General features: G+C 37.0%; 1 protein-coding gene across 1 annotated transcript in view; it reads left to right on the top strand.

The window, feature by feature from the left end:
• MORC1 (MORC family CW-type zinc finger 1) overlaps window positions 1–15770 on the top strand; it is a 157987-nt gene that overhangs the window by 57242 nt on the left and 84975 nt on the right. Inside the window, 5 exon segments of the mRNA XM_028502395.2 lie at window positions 4109–4188; window positions 4856–4929; window positions 9112–9176; window positions 11604–11747; window positions 13277–13431. Of these exon segments, the coding sequence (XP_028358196.1) occupies window positions 4109–4188; window positions 4856–4929; window positions 9112–9176; window positions 11604–11747; window positions 13277–13431 (518 nt within the window).

The following is a 15770-nucleotide window of genomic DNA, read 5'->3' as shown; positions in this document are numbered from 1 at the left end:
AAAAATATTCCAAGCAAATGGAGAGGGGGGAAAAAAAAGCCAGGGTAGCAATACTTATATCAGACAAAATAGATTTCAAAGCAAAGGCCATAAAAAGAGACAAAGAAAGTTATTTCATAATTTTAAAGGGAAGAATCCATCAGGAAGCTATAAACATTTTAAACATAGGTGCACCCAACATAGGAGCACCAAAATATATCAAGAAAATCTTGGAGGACTTCAAGAAAAATATAGGCAGCAACACACTTATTGTAGGGTATTTTAACACCCTGCTGTCACCAACAGACAGATCTTCCAAACAAAGAATCAACAGAGATATTGTGGCACTGAACGACACCCTAAATCAAATGGACTTAATTGATATATGCAAGACCATTCACCCCAAAAAAGCAAAATACACACTCTTTCAAAATGAACTTGCGATATTTTCAAAGATAGATCACATGACAGGAGACAAAACAAGCCTCAACTGGTGGACTGCACAGGTGGGACTGGCTGTGGCAAGGAGGTGGGCTGTGTGGGCAGGGCTAGCTGAAGGCGAAACTGAAACTCAGAGTTGACTGAGGACTACTGTGGTTGCTGTGGCCGGAGAAACTCCCAGTCCCACAGGAGAGTTTGTTGGAAAGTGGGCTACAGACGAGCAGGCGAGCTGCATTGTTTCCTCTCTGGCCCCTCCCCCACAGGCAGCACCGCAGTGTGACAAAGAGGGTTGCCCTGCCCTGATGAATACATAAGGCCTCACCCCCTTACAACTTATCAGGTGCACCAAGACAAAGAAATATGGCCCAAGTGAAAGAGCAGAGCAAAACCGCAGAAAAAGAAATAAACAATGAGGAGATAGCCAACCTATCTGATGAAGAATTTAGAGCCCTGGTAATCAAAATGCTCACAGGTCTGATTGAGCTTGGTCAAAAAATGAAAAAACAAATGAAAGATACCCAAAATGAAATAAAGCAAAATATTCATGGAATTCAACAGTGATAGGAAGGAAAACAGGACCCAAAGCAACAATTTGGAACAAAAGGAAAAAATAAACATTCAACTGGAACAGAATGAAGAGATAAGAGTTCAAAAAAGTGAAGAGAATCTTACAAACCTGTGGGACAACCTGAAATGTTCCAATATCTGAATTATAGGGGTGCCAGAAGGAGAACAACAACAGCAAGAAATTGAAAACTTATTTGAACAAATAATGAAGGAAAAGTTCCTCAATCTGGTAAAGGAAATAGACTTCCAGGAAGTCCAGGAAGCCCAGAGAGTCCCAAAGAAGTTGGGCCCAAAGAGGAACACACCAAGGTACATAATTATTAAGCTATCCAAGATTAAAGATAAGGAGAGAATCTTAAAAGCAGCAAGAGAAAAGGAGACAGTTACCTACAAAGAAGTTCCCATAAGGCTATCAGCTGATTTCTCAAAAGAAACCCTGTAGGCAAGAAGGGGCTGGAAGGAGGTATTTGAAGTCATGAAAGGCAAGGACCTACATCCAAGATTACTCTATCCAGCAAAGCTATCATTTAGAATGGAAAGGCAGATAAAGTGCTTCCTCAATAAGGTCAAGTTAAAGGAGTTTATCATCACCAAATCTTTATTATATGAAATGTTAAAGTGACTTATGTAAGAAAAAGAAGATAAAAAATATGAACAATAAAATGACAATAAACTCACAACTATCAACAAATGAACCTAAAAGAAAATAAAAACAATGAAAACAAAAACTAATCAACAACCAGAACAGGAACAGAATCAGAGAAATGGACATCACATGGAGGGATTTCAGTGGAGAGGGGGAAGGGAGAAATGGCGGGGGGATGTACAGGGAAGAAGAAGCATATTTAGTAGGCATAAAATAGACAGAGATAAAAATGGCATAGAAAACAGAGGACTCAAAGAACTAACACATACAACCCATGGACTTGAACTAAGGGGGAGAGAAATGCTGGAGAGTTGGGGGGACAGGGTGGAGGGAGAACAAAGGGGGAAAACTGAGAAAACTGTAATAACATAATAAAAAACACTTTAAAAAGAAAACAAAACAAGCCTCAACAAATTCAAGAAAATTGAAATCATATCAAGCATTTTCTTGGACCACAATGACCTGAAACTAGCAGCCAATGTCAAGGAAAAAACTTAAAAACATTCAAATACATTGAGACTGAATAACATGTCTTTAAACAATGAATGGGTACAAAATGAGATCAAGAAGGAAATCAAAATGTTTCTGGAAAGAAATGAAAACACAACAACACAAAACCTGTGGGACACAGAGAAGGTAGTCCTGAGAGGGAAGTTCATAGCAATACATGCCTACCTAAAAAAGAAATATATTTCAAATAGCCAACCTAACCCTACATCTACAAGAACTGGAGGAACAACAACAAACAAAGCCCAGAGCAAGTAGAGGATGGAAATAATCAAGATCAAGGCAGAATTCAGTGATGTAGAGACTAAAAGAACAATCCAAAGGATCAATAAATCCAGGAGCTGGTTCTTTGAAAAGATAAACAGAATCAACAAACCTTTAACCAGATTCATCAAGAAAAAAAGAGATGACCCAAATAAATAAAATTAGAAACAAAAGAGGCAAAATTACATCTGATACCATGGAAATACAAAGGATTGTAAGAAATTACTGTGAACAAAAACCTGCCAAGAAATTTGAAAATGTGGGTGAAATGGACAAATTTCAGAAACATATAATCCTACAAAACTGAGTCAAGAAGAAGCAAAAAGCCAGAATAGACCAATAATCTGCTTGAAATTGAAGCAGTAATCAAAAAACTCCTGGCCCAGAGTTTGTCTCTGGGCTAGATAGATTCACAGAATTTTACCAGATGTTTAAAGAAGGGCTATTCCAAATTCTTCTCAAACTATTCCAAAAATCCAAGAAGAGGGAAGACTCCCAAACTCTTCTTATGAGGCCAGTAGTATCCTAATTCCCAAACCAGATAAAGACACAACAAAGAAAGAAAACTACAGGCTAACATCACTGATAAACATAGATGCTGAAATCCTCAACAAAATATTGACAAACCACATCCAGCAAGACATTAAAAAGATCATAACCATGATCAAGTGGGATTCATCCCAGGAATACAAGGATGGTACAATATATACAAATCAGTAAATGTAATACATCACATAATCAATACAAAAGATAAAAACCACATGATCATATTAATGGGTGCCGAAAAAGCACTTGATAAAGTACAGTACATATTTATGATAAAAAACACTCAGAAAAGTGGGAATAGAAGGAGTATCCCTCAACGTAATAAAGGCTGTACGTGAGAAACCTACAGCCAACATTATACTCAATGGGCAAAAACTAAAAGCTTTCCCCCTAAGATCAGGGTGTCTACTTTCACCATTTCTATTCAACATAGTATTGGAAGTTCTAGCCACAGTGATCAGAGAAGAAAAGAAATAAAATGCATCCACATTGGAAAGGATGCAGTGACTAAAGCTGTCACTGTTTGCAGATGACATGACAGTATATGTCATGAAAAAGTTTTGGAACATTTACACAGTAGAATACTACTTGGTTGTAAAAAAGAAGGAAATCTTTAACCTTTGTGACAGCATGAATGGACCTAGAAAACATTATGTAAGTGACATAAGCCAGTCAAAGAAAGACAAGTAGTATATGATGTCACTCGTATGTGAACTCTAATGTACAAAATAAACTAATAAAGTAGAAGCAGACTCATAAATAGAGAACAGACTGACAGATGTCAGAAGGGAAGAGGGTTGGGGAAGGTTGAAAAGAGTAAAAGGGGGATGGATACATGGTGATGGAAGGAGATTACTTGGGGTGAACACAACACAACATACAGATGATGTATTACAGAATTGTACATCTGAAACCTATATAATTTATTAACTAATGTCACTCCCATAAATTCAATAGGAAAGAAAAAAATTCCAAGTATTGAAAGGTAAGGAATTTCTTCTGAAGAATAAAGTTCTCTGATTTATCAGCTGGATGTAACTTACTGTATATATCTTTTTTATTCATTATGTATCTCAGGAGTATGTAATCTTCTTAAAGAGTATTTTTTATTATACTTTAAAATGGTACTGTGACTTGATTATGTTCTTTTTTTTTCAGAAAGTATCTGTATGTCACAACTTCTTTTAAAGGAGCATTTAAAAATGAAGTTAAAAAGGCAGAAGAAGCAGTGAAGATTGGTATGTAGTTACCTGTGGCCTACGTCATTATTGTTCATTCATTCTACAAACATGAATTGTGTACATGTTCTAGGATACATACTGCAGTAGCATTGCAGCAGTGACCAAATGAATCAAGTGTAGTTTCTACCTCTAAGGAATTTTATAAAACATTTTCCCATCTCTGGTTTTATTTAATTAATTATGTTATTTATTATTAAAAGTATGATATAAATTTCAAGTGTGCACTTAGAACTGGATTGGTATATTTTAGAAACCCTTGTCACTGATGCTGAGTTAGATCATTTTGGAGACTAGTGTTGCATCCACTTTGAGAAGGAATATTCTACACATTCTCTTCTCTCACAGTAAGGACAGAGCCATACTTTCCCAGTGATCTAGGAGCAACGAGCATTTCTATATCAAAAATTTATGAATTTAGATAGTTTTCAGTTAGCCAAACATTCAGTAATGACTTTTTAATTTGTATTTATATATTTATTCCCTTTAAGTTGCCATGTCTAAGAGGAAGTACAGTATGGCTACCTACACTTAGAATGTTTAAGATCTGTGGATAGAATATGGGATTTTCTGAGATGATTATTTGTAAGTCTCCCTAGTTTAGAATGCTCTCTTAAAATTGCTTAAAAGATTCATGATATCATAGTTGCCTTACTTCTGCTTCTAGCTGAACTCACCTTGAAAGATGCACAAATCAAGGTAAACCAGCCTGACAGAACTTCCTTGTCTTTTTCTACCCAGGTATGACATAGAGAATAGTCTTCTTAAATGGCAGTGTCCTTTTCTTATCCTTAATACAGTTGTCTTTTATCTTTTACTCCCTAAACTTTTAAGGGAAGACAAGCTCAGATGGTTAAGTTGATTTTCACACAGGTAAACAGAATAGATGAATGCAGAGAAAGGAAACAAAACAGCAAGTGGGGGAAGGCTGAGATAGAGCAAAGATGAATGAAACATGGGTTGAATTTGGAACAATGGGAAGAGAATCACAACTTATTTCTTTAAAATTAAAAGAAAAGGAATATGAGAAGAGATAAGAATGACAAGCTATCAGATAAAAAAAACTAGCCTATCAAGTCTCCTTGAAAATATCTTTTCAAATTATAGCTCCTTATGGACATAAATAAATGGGCAGAGTGGAGAGACTAATAAGCAATTCTCCTTTCCAGTGCTGGGAATTACGTGCTATAATGATGAATATTAATAACAATACTTCCAGCTTACAAAGCTCTTTTCATATGAGGTACTCCACGCAGTCATAAACATTCTCTGTAGTTCTTGCAATATACCCACAAGTAAGATAGATTATAAAGAACTATTATTATTAATTATAATGCATGGCAACTAAGAGAAAAAGGATATTGATTACTGCAGGACATGCATTGTAAGTTTGCTAACTTTTACCAAAAATATGGAACAAAGTTTTCTACATGGTGAATTATTACACAACACACTTGCATACATACAAAGGGATAAGTATGTATTTGGAGAAGAAAAGGCCTTACTTCACTTTATTCTCTTCTATGGATTCAGTTTATCAATTCTTTTCATGATTTGCCCTGAAACTTTCAAAGACCAGGGCTGTGCCTGAAGAAGAGCTCTTATGTCTAATGGTCATGATTGTGGATGAAATCAGAGTAGCACATTGTAATGCCCCCAGCTATGTATGCCTTTCTCCAAATTCTCCTACTATTTTTTCCATATATATATATATATATATATATATATATTTTTTTTTTTTTTAAGTTAAAGCGAGTCCCATCTTCCTATTGATTTAAAGTTTAAGCCTTTGGTATTTTATCTCTAAGAAATCAATTTCCTTGGCTTTATGTATTTGAGAGACAAGAGAAACAGACTCTCTCTAATGGGTCAGGACCTTGCTTTCCTGTGGCCTTAACCCTGAGCTCTCACTCTTTGCTCTGCACTCTAAGTGTACTGACAGGAAGGGCAGGGATGTCTTTGACCAGCTCGCTTTGCTGCTCTGTTGTACACTGGGGCTTTTTTTAACACAGAGAAGAGAGGAAAGCAGAATGACCTCGGCATTTGACCTCTTAAATTCCTCTCATCAGTTGAGTGGTTGAATTTGAAGTGAAGTGAAATCCTTACCAACCACTTACCATTTTTTTTTTCTTCTAAGTTAGTGCAAATAATGTTCAGTCAGTGCTATGCCCATCAAATGGGATGCCCACTTTTTACATCCAGTGGATGGAGAATATTAAAAGTGCATTTTTTAAGAAATATATTTTACTAATTATGCTATTACAGTTGTTCAAAATTTTATCCCCTTTGTTCCCCTCTACCTGGTATTCCCCATTGCTTCCAGCAATCACCCCCATAGTTCATGTCCATGGGTCATGTATATAATTCTTTGGATACTCCATTTCCTAAACTGTTCTTAACACCCCCCTGTCTATTCTGTACCTATCAATTGGTACTACTTAATCCCTGCACCTTTTCCCCCATTCTGTCCTCCTTCCTGATGTATAACCCTCCAAATGATCTCCATATCTATGATTCTGTTTCTGTTCTGCTTGTTTGCTGAGTTTGTTTTTTAGATTCAATTTTTGAAAGTTGTAAATTTGTTGCCATTTTAATGTTCATAGTTTAGATCTTTTTCTTAAATACGTACCTTTAACATTTCATATAATAATGGCTTGGTGATGATGAACTCCTTTAGCTTTACCTTGTCTGGGAAGCACTTTATCTGCCCTTGATTCTAAATGATAGCTTTGCTGGGTAGAACAATCTTGGCTGTAGGTATTTGCTTTTCATGACTTTGAATATGTTTTGTCAATCTCTTCTAGCCTGCAAAGTTTCTTTTGAGAAATCAGCTGACAGTATCATGGGAATCCCCCTGTAGGCAACTAACTTCTTTTCTCTTTGTGCTTTTAAAATTGTCTGTTTATTTTTAACCCTTGCCATTTTAATTATGATGTGTTTTGGTGTGGTCCTCTTTGGGTCCATCTTGTTTGGGACTCTCTGTGCTTCCTGGACTTGTGTGCCTATTTCCTTCAATAAATTAGGGAAGTATTCTTTCACTATTTTTTCAAATACATTTTCAATTTCTTGCTCTTTCTCTTTTCCTTCTGGTACCCTGTTGATTCAAATGTTGGTACATTTGAAGTTGTCCCATTGGCTCCTTAACCTATCCTTGTTTTTTTGGATTATTTTTTCTTCTTGCTGTTTTGAGTAAATCTTTTTATTCCTTATTTTCCAAATCATTGATTTGAGTCTTGAGTTGATCCACTACACTGTTGGTTGCCTGTAAGTTTTTGTTTATTTCACTTAGTGTAACCTTCATATTTGCCTGGGTCTTTCTTATGCTGTTGATGTACCCAGTGAGTTCTTTGAGAATCCTGGTAACCAGTGTTTTGAACTTTTCATCAGATAGGTTGTTTATCTCCATTTTGTTTAGTTCTTTTTCTGGAATTCTCTTCTGCTCTTTCATTTGAGCCATGTTTCTTTATCTCCTCATTTTGGCAGCCTCCCTGTGTTTGTTTTTATGTATTAGGTAGAGCTACTTTGATTCCCTATCTTAGCAGTGTGGCCTATTGTAGAAAATTGCATGAATAAGTAGGATGAGGCAGAGCCTTCGGTGATAATCTGGGTGGGGAAACTTGTGTAAACCAGGTTCATGGAGTCTCAGCTATGGTGTTGCCACTCTGTGACTTGGTGTGTGGGAGGGCTCAGAAAGGTGACAATGCCTCTGCCTGGCCTCTGGAGTTTTGTTCAGGAGTAAGCTGTTCCCTGGCACTTGCCCTGTTGCTAGAAACTTTAGTTTCTCCCTGTATACCACTGGTGCCCTTCCAGCTGCAGCCCCAGTGCTGGAGCCCAGAGGGTGTGAATCTGTGTAAGTCCTAAGTTTGTTATGGGCCATTTAAGAGAAGACACCTAAGAACCCTGCAGTTTCTTCCACTGCCCCAACGCCCCCTGGTTTTTACAGCCAGAAGTTATGGGGACTTACCTTCTCTGTACTGGAACTCTGGGCTGTGTGGTCTGGTGTGGGGCTGAGATCCTTCACTCCCAAGGTATCCCTCCCAATTTTTGTCCACCACACATGGGTGTGGGACTGCCCATTCTGTGTCTCCATGTCTCAGCATCTCCACACCTTCTCCCTGTCTGGATGAATGTGATTTAATTCCTTGGTTGTTGAACTCTCGTATAGCTTGACTTTCTGATGGTTTTTTTGGTGATAGTTGTTTTATAGTTTAGTTGTACTTTTTGCTGTGGTTGTGTGAGGAGGCAAGCCAGCTTTACCTATGTCTCCGTCTTGACTGGAAGTCCTCTAAAAGCATAGTCTTATTTGTGAAATAATGATGCATTTTTTTCCTGTCTGGTTAGAGGGAGTGTATTAGAGAGAGGATAGTGCATGAACCAAATATATCAAATTAAAAGGGAAGAAAGACAGAGGGCACTGGTATTGAGGCACTCTTGAGAAAGAAAATCTTAGGGCATATCAGAAACTTTATATAAAGGAGGCATTTTTGTTTGGCTCCTGACCAAATTTTTTAATTTTATATGTATATTTTTTCCTATAGAAGCCTTATATGACTCAGCATTTTCTGTTCTCACAGATGGAAGCCAGAGTGTAGGTACATTGAGTAACTTTCCCAAGCTTTCAGGAAGTTAGTGTGAAAACCTTTGTGGTTACAGGGAGCAGTGGTTCTTTCTCTGAAAGGCAGAGAGGGCATCAGAGTTTGTGCAAGAAGAGAACTGTGGGCTAGAATTTAGTTTGTCTTCTTAGCTATTGGAAGTAGTCAGTTATCAAGTATTTATTTTCTACTGTGGTAAAATCGCATTAGGCAATGTGACCAATCACTGCTACCCTTGTGAAACATTCATATAATAGGATAATAAATATGAACTCAGCCCTTGTTAATTTAATGGCATAATGTTCTCTCCTAGCCAAGTGCTCTTCTCCAGGATGTAATACAGAAAGCTTTGGAAGATGTGGAAGCAAAGCATAAGATTCTTCAAGAGAAACGGAGGTAAGACATAAGATTTTCTGTTTACCAGAATCCTATGTGCTATACTAAAACAAGTTCTGATATCTGAGTAGGTAGGCAGATTTGGTGGTTTTGCGAAAAATTGTCTCTCTCAGCCTATGACAACTTATACATGAAGCATCATATGATCAAAATCTTGTAACCAACATAATCAATATAAAGTATTTATAAATATATATTTGCAGGTACACATATGTTTACATATAATGTTCAAACTTCTGAGTACAAAGTAAAAAGTTAGTTCAGTGTCTGATTAGATGAAGAAGTGACTTTCCCAGGGGATCTGCTGACAACTTTACTTTCCCTGTGTCCTTTGCCAATTCAACTTTGGAAAGTTGGTCCTGGTTTCCTCCCTCTTCTAGTACTTATTAAAATTTAAGATAGAAAACATTCCAAGTAAGTTTATCATGTATATATGGTTTAGATAAAAATAGTAAGTCTGTGTTACAGCACCATTATTTATGTTTGTAAGGTTGACTTGCTCTCCAGCTCAGGTGTTTAACAAGTTAAACTGAAAATATTTGCTGCTGTTTAAGTAAGGTCAGACTTCAAAAACTGCATTAGCTTTGAGAAATGAATTTTTAGGGAAGAATTACTAGTTTTCAGCATTTTATTTCATGACTCATAAAGTGTTATGTAACCAATCATCACTTTCTCAAAACCTTAAATTTGAAATGTTAATTATGCATCTATCCAAATTATTGTTAAATAAATGACATAGAAATCTTCATTGAAAAGCAAAGTCCCCTGTAGAGTCTTCAAAAAGAAAAAGCTGGTTGATGACTTGTTTGAAGTCACACTGATATGCATGAGATGTAACCAGCCTATATTTTATTAATAATAATGCCAGTTGGTGTGAAATTTTTATAGCAAAAGGCTTTTTAAAAAAAATTGAAGACAATCGGTATGCCACTTAAGATCACAGAGCAATAATGTCATATCCTATAACACCCTGTTTGGGGATTCCTTACATAGTATTCTTTTGTAAAGAGTGGGGACCTAATTATTGAGTAGATTTATTTTGAATAAACATTTTTGAGAAAAAGCTCAATTCACATATATTTAATCCTACATGTTAAAAATTCATAAATATATGAACCCATGTTAATAACTTCCTCAGAAAGTCTATGTACTCTATATCATATCCACAGAAAAGGGCTGATAGAAGGTTTTTTTAAAAAAGGTTTTATTTATTTTTAGAGAGGGGGAAGGGAGGGAGAAAGAGAGGGTGAGAAATGTCAATGTGTGGTTGCTTCTTGTGTGCCCCATACTGGGGACCTGGCCCACAATCCAGGCATGTGCCCTGACTGGGAATCGAAATGGTGACCCTTTGGTTCTCTGTCTGGCACTCAATCCACAGAGCCACACCAGTCAGGGCTGATAGAACTTTATCATTGTCCTTTAATAATAGATACACTTAATCAGTCCAATAAATATCTTATGTCAGTTGTAATAGCGTATGGGCACAAATTAGAAAAGAAAAGGCCATTTTTGTGGAATGAAAGGAGCTATAGGGTGGGTGGAGGGGAGGAATTATATTTGCTACCATTCTTAGGAAAAGAAAATAACAGTTGCTAAGCACCTAATCTGTTTCAGGTATATATTACCATTATCTCTTTTAGTCTTCATGGTATCCCATGTGACCAGATAGATGTATTTCCATTTTTTAGATGAGACAGCAAGTCGAAGTAACTCATCCATAGTCACATGGTTACTACAAAGATAAACTTGTATTTGAAGCCAGGTCCATCTTTCTGGTTTTATGTCCTGGTACTTCTCAATAGCTCCAAATAGCCTCCTATTACTATGGTGGTTTCCATCATATTCCATTTTACACTTTTAATAGAAAAGTCACATAATACATAGTGTAGTAGGACAGAATTAGAGAAGCAGGAGCTTATATCTGTTGTCCTTGTAAACTTTGTTAACTTTGACTTTGGAAAAAGAACAAAAGCTAAGGAATGTCTTCTGGCACATTCTGACAGGCATAGGACATTTGGAGGCTTGAGAACATGCTGAAATTTAGAAATCCCATCCACTGTTAGAAATACCTGAATTTTAAAATAGTCAAGTCATCATTTTTCAAAAGTGCTGCAATGTACATATTATACCAGTTAACATTTATGACTATTTTGGCATTTTCTTGTTCTTGTACATTTAAATTGGTAAACTTGTTTTTGAATCCAGGAATGTTTGTGTTTGATTGGTACAGTTATTGGCCATATGTTTATGCAAAACACTTGGCTAGGCAGGGATACTGTGTATACCGAGTAGATTTTGCAAAATACCAGGTACCTTATATACAATTCCTTCATACTTGCCTTCTGAGTTTAATTATTCACATTTTTTGTAACCTGTATATTTTTATTTAATACAACCTTTTTAAAACTTTTCTAAATATAATGCTAGAGAATTAAAGAAAGCAAGGACACTTTCCCTGTTCTTTGGAGTGAACATAGAAAACCGAAACCAAGCTGGGATGTTCATTTACAGTAATAACCGCCTGATCAAGATGCATGAGAAAGTGGGTCCGCAGTTGAAAATGAAATCCTTGTAAGTATGTTTTTGTTTTCAGAGGCACAGGCAGGAGGAGGGTGGTTGCTGTAAGATGCTGTCTCTGAAGTTAGATGAGTGATTAATCATAACAGGAGCAGGTGTCACATCCTCTGTTCACCCTTCCCATCAATGTGCAGGCATTAATCTGCCTAATTTATAATACCAGTAGAGCTGTATGCCTGCTCTAAGGAAGAAGCTCACTTTTGGAAAATTTTTCAATGCATTTTATGAGCAACTTGATGTTTTAACATTCTTTGCACCATTTATTTGAGTTAAGTTTTCAGGATTCTACCAATTTAAAAATAATGCAAGCATATGAAAGGAGTTTTAGAAAAGAAAAATCCATAGTCATATAAACAACCCTGTTAACATTTTGTGTAGCCCCTTCATATATGAGTTCTTGCCAGTTAACTGCATGAGCATATATTTTTAACACTACAGCCTATTTGAATTCCAGAGCAAGACTTTCTGGTGCTTTCCCAATGGTCTGAAACTCCACCAGCTGCTTTCATGAATTATGTAGTGTCCTGAAAGGAGATTATAGAAAGCAAAGAGTTGGACAAGACAACTGTGACCAGTGGAATGGCTTAGGGGAACTTTTTCATCTTGCTTTCTCACTCTTAAGGAATTAGCAATTCATTCATATGTTCACTTAACAAGCACTTGTATTGGAATATCATGTGTGCCAAACATTGCACTAAACTCTGCAGAAGATGGTGAAGACCTATTGCTATTTGCTCAGGAACTTATAGTCCAGTGAAAGGGATGAGTGTATAAATATATACTTTTTTATTGCGTGGATACAGCAAGAATGATCTTTGAAAACATAAATTAGTGTCAGACCCCAATGCATGCCTTGCTTCAAACCCCAGTGCATGTAGAATAGAACTACTTACCATGGTCGTCCAGTGACCTGGTCTTTACCTGGCTCTTTGACACCCCCCGCCCCACCCATACCCACCCTCTGTCTGCATTTCCCTCACACCAGCAGGCTTCCTGTTCCTCAGACATCCTAAACTTGTTCCTGCCTTATGGGATTGACACTTGCTATTTCCTCTGCCTAGAACCTTCTGTCTTTAGCTCATACTGCTGGTCCTAGTATGTCATTGAGGCACTAGCTCTAAAGTCCCCTCCCAGGAAGGTCTTCCTGGACTGTCTAAATAAAATCAGCCCCTGCCATGACCCCACCCCCACAGTCTGTCACTTTTTTTTTTTGCATATTACAGCTTCTGATTTATTTTCTTCATCTCACTTATCACCATCTGATTCCCCATGTAAGGTGATAGGTTTGGGGAAGGAGGCATATTAATTCAGAGATGATGTACTAAAGCCTAAACATACCTGGGATCATCATAGATTTACATAACAAGATACCATTGTAAAATAACTGTTAACCTTTGACATGGTTCAGACCAAGTGAACAAATATATTTTTTAAAAAATTAACTTCAAAATACTGGGTATATTTGCTTTTGCTTTTTCTCTTTAGTTAACTTTCACTAAATTTATGTGTGTTTATTCCTCCAGACTTGGTGCAGGTGTGGTTGGAATTGTTAACGTACCCTTGGAGATCATGGAACCATCACACAATAAGCAGGAATTTCTTAATGTCCAAGAATATAATCATCTTCTAAAAGTCATGGGAAAGTTCTTGGTCCAGTACTGTAAGGACACTGGGATCAGTGAGTATTCAATAGTCACAGTAAGAGGTGCTTAAAGGGGATCAATTTGCATGATTTCTTTAAGCCAAAATGATTTCCTTGATTCAGGTTACCACTCACCCAAAGCCCTGGAAGGGAGTTCCTGCATTAAAAACATGAGGGGGCCTTGGCCTGTGTGGCTCAGTTGGTTGGGCATTGTCCAGCAAACTGAAAGATCATGGACTTGATTGCAGGTCAGGGCAAATGTGTGGGTTGTGGGTTCAGTCCTTGGTTGGGGCACATGCAGGAGACAATCAATCCATGTTTCTCTCCCTCTCTTTCTCCCTCCTTTTCCCTCTCTCTAGAAGCAATAAAAGAGCCAGTCTCAGAATATTCCCAGAATATTATGCAAAAAATAAAGCAGTAGATTAAAATTGTACTTGGAGGGCACTCAGAGAGTAGCATGAAGTGGCAGCTGATCATGGAGGAAGTTTGCTCCAGATAGGCTGAGAAACCCCTAGAGGGCATCTAAGGCTCTACGTTTTTTAAAAGTGCACAGCCCATTTAGACCTGAGTAGTTCCTACAGCATTATTATATGATGCCATAGAATAATCATTGTAGTCCCTGGATAATTGTAGATATTTTAAACTATGTTTTTAATATGTTAACTCCAGGAAGACTTTGATTTAAAAATCACTAAAATAAATATATTTGGAAAGTTAAAAAGATAAACTTCAGTTATATGGAAAATTTGAATTATTCAAATGACTTCACTCTCCAGAGATACCTGAACAATGAGGTGGTGTGCTGTGCATTAATTAAATCAAATTCTCGTAACCCCTCTGCAAACACAGGGCTTCATTTATGGAAAGAAACAGGCTACTGTATGTTTGTTCAATGATTTGCATGATGTATGTATAATTCACGCATATCAAAATATATGTCTCTCCCCTTGAGACAACTTAAAATCTTATTATTCTTCCTCTTGAGGTTGGAATGTTAGAATATTTGCTTTTTTTATATACACACTCTGCTTGGTCCTAAATTTTCTAATACCAGTGAAACAGGAAATAGTGCAAGAACTCAGGGGAAAAAAAATCAAAGTGAGAATGAAGTTGAGGGCACAGATTTCCTGCCAAAGCTGGGTCTTCATGTCTTCGTCTAACACCTGCTCAGAGTGTGGTCTGTGGACCAGCATCCCTAGCTGAGAACTTGTTAGAAATTCAGAATGATAGGCTGTACCCCAGACCTCCTGGACTAAAATCTGCATGTTAGCAAGATCTCCAGCTGATCTGTGTGCTCATCCAAGTTTGAGAAGTACTGGTCTGAAGAGTACAACCATGTAGTTTTTGCTTAGCATAGGCATATTCTTTTCACATGTAGTTTTTTCTCAGACATGTGTGAAGTTATTATATTAAATGTAGGAATGACCACATTTGACTGGTTTGTTGAAAGCTGTAGAAAGCATAAGAATATGCAGAGTGAGGTAAAAATCAAGCACCTACTTTCTGGTCTTTAAATAATGCCAGCATAATGTGGTACAGAAAGAAAATGTTAAGCATTTTGAAAATTGTATAACCTCTGATATTTTCTCTGTAATCTCTGTCTTGTTTTCTTCATCTTTAGAATAAGGAATTAAGTCTTCGGAAGGAGTTAGACATTAAATTTAAAGGAGACAGGAATTATCTCTGTCCAGGTCACACCTAAACTCAGGATAGCCATCCTTAGTCCTGTGTGGGGGGAGCTTTCTTGAAGCTCCTGTGCCAGCCCCCTACACAGTCACACTCTCTACTGAAGGGTATCACTTGCCAGTCTTACATACGCCCTATGTAACTCCCTATCCCTATCTTATCTACCTAGTATTTTTTCAAACGCTTCTCAGTGGATGTAATAAAATTCAAAATAAATGTTACATTTGTATTTTAATTATTACCTGTTAATGACATATTCTTTTCCAAATTCCCTATTTACCTATGAATTGATTTCAGGCTAGAGGGTACTCTCACAAAAGATGTTGCTCTAGAAGGAAGGCGGAGTGGAGAAAAGATAGTGAGCATGTATTTGTTCACACCTCTCACAACTTCATCCCGAAACTTCATTATCAAAGTGAACCTAGTAATCGAGGTCAGAATTGGTAGTCTCCGGAACTCTGCTGAGGAGATTGACCTTCAAGGTCTTGCTTGTTAGTTCCCACCGGAACAACCAAAGTGTCAAGAAATGTTTGCCTAATACTCAGAAAGCCAGTATTACAGGACACACAATTTTAATGAAAAGTAGGTTGGGTAGGTTTTTTGCCTTATAAATAAAAGATGCAATCTTTGTATTTGCTGTAAATCTGATCTGTTTCTATGGAAAATTGGGCCCTTGTAAAAAAATTGAA

Source organism: Phyllostomus discolor, chromosome 2 (genome assembly GCF_004126475.2).
Source record: "Phyllostomus discolor isolate MPI-MPIP mPhyDis1 chromosome 2, mPhyDis1.pri.v3, whole genome shotgun sequence".
Classification (NCBI taxonomy): domain Eukaryota; kingdom Metazoa; phylum Chordata; class Mammalia; order Chiroptera; family Phyllostomidae; genus Phyllostomus; species Phyllostomus discolor.
Note: the sequence above shows the minus strand (reverse complement) of the source record. Positions and strands in the feature narration are given on the sequence as shown.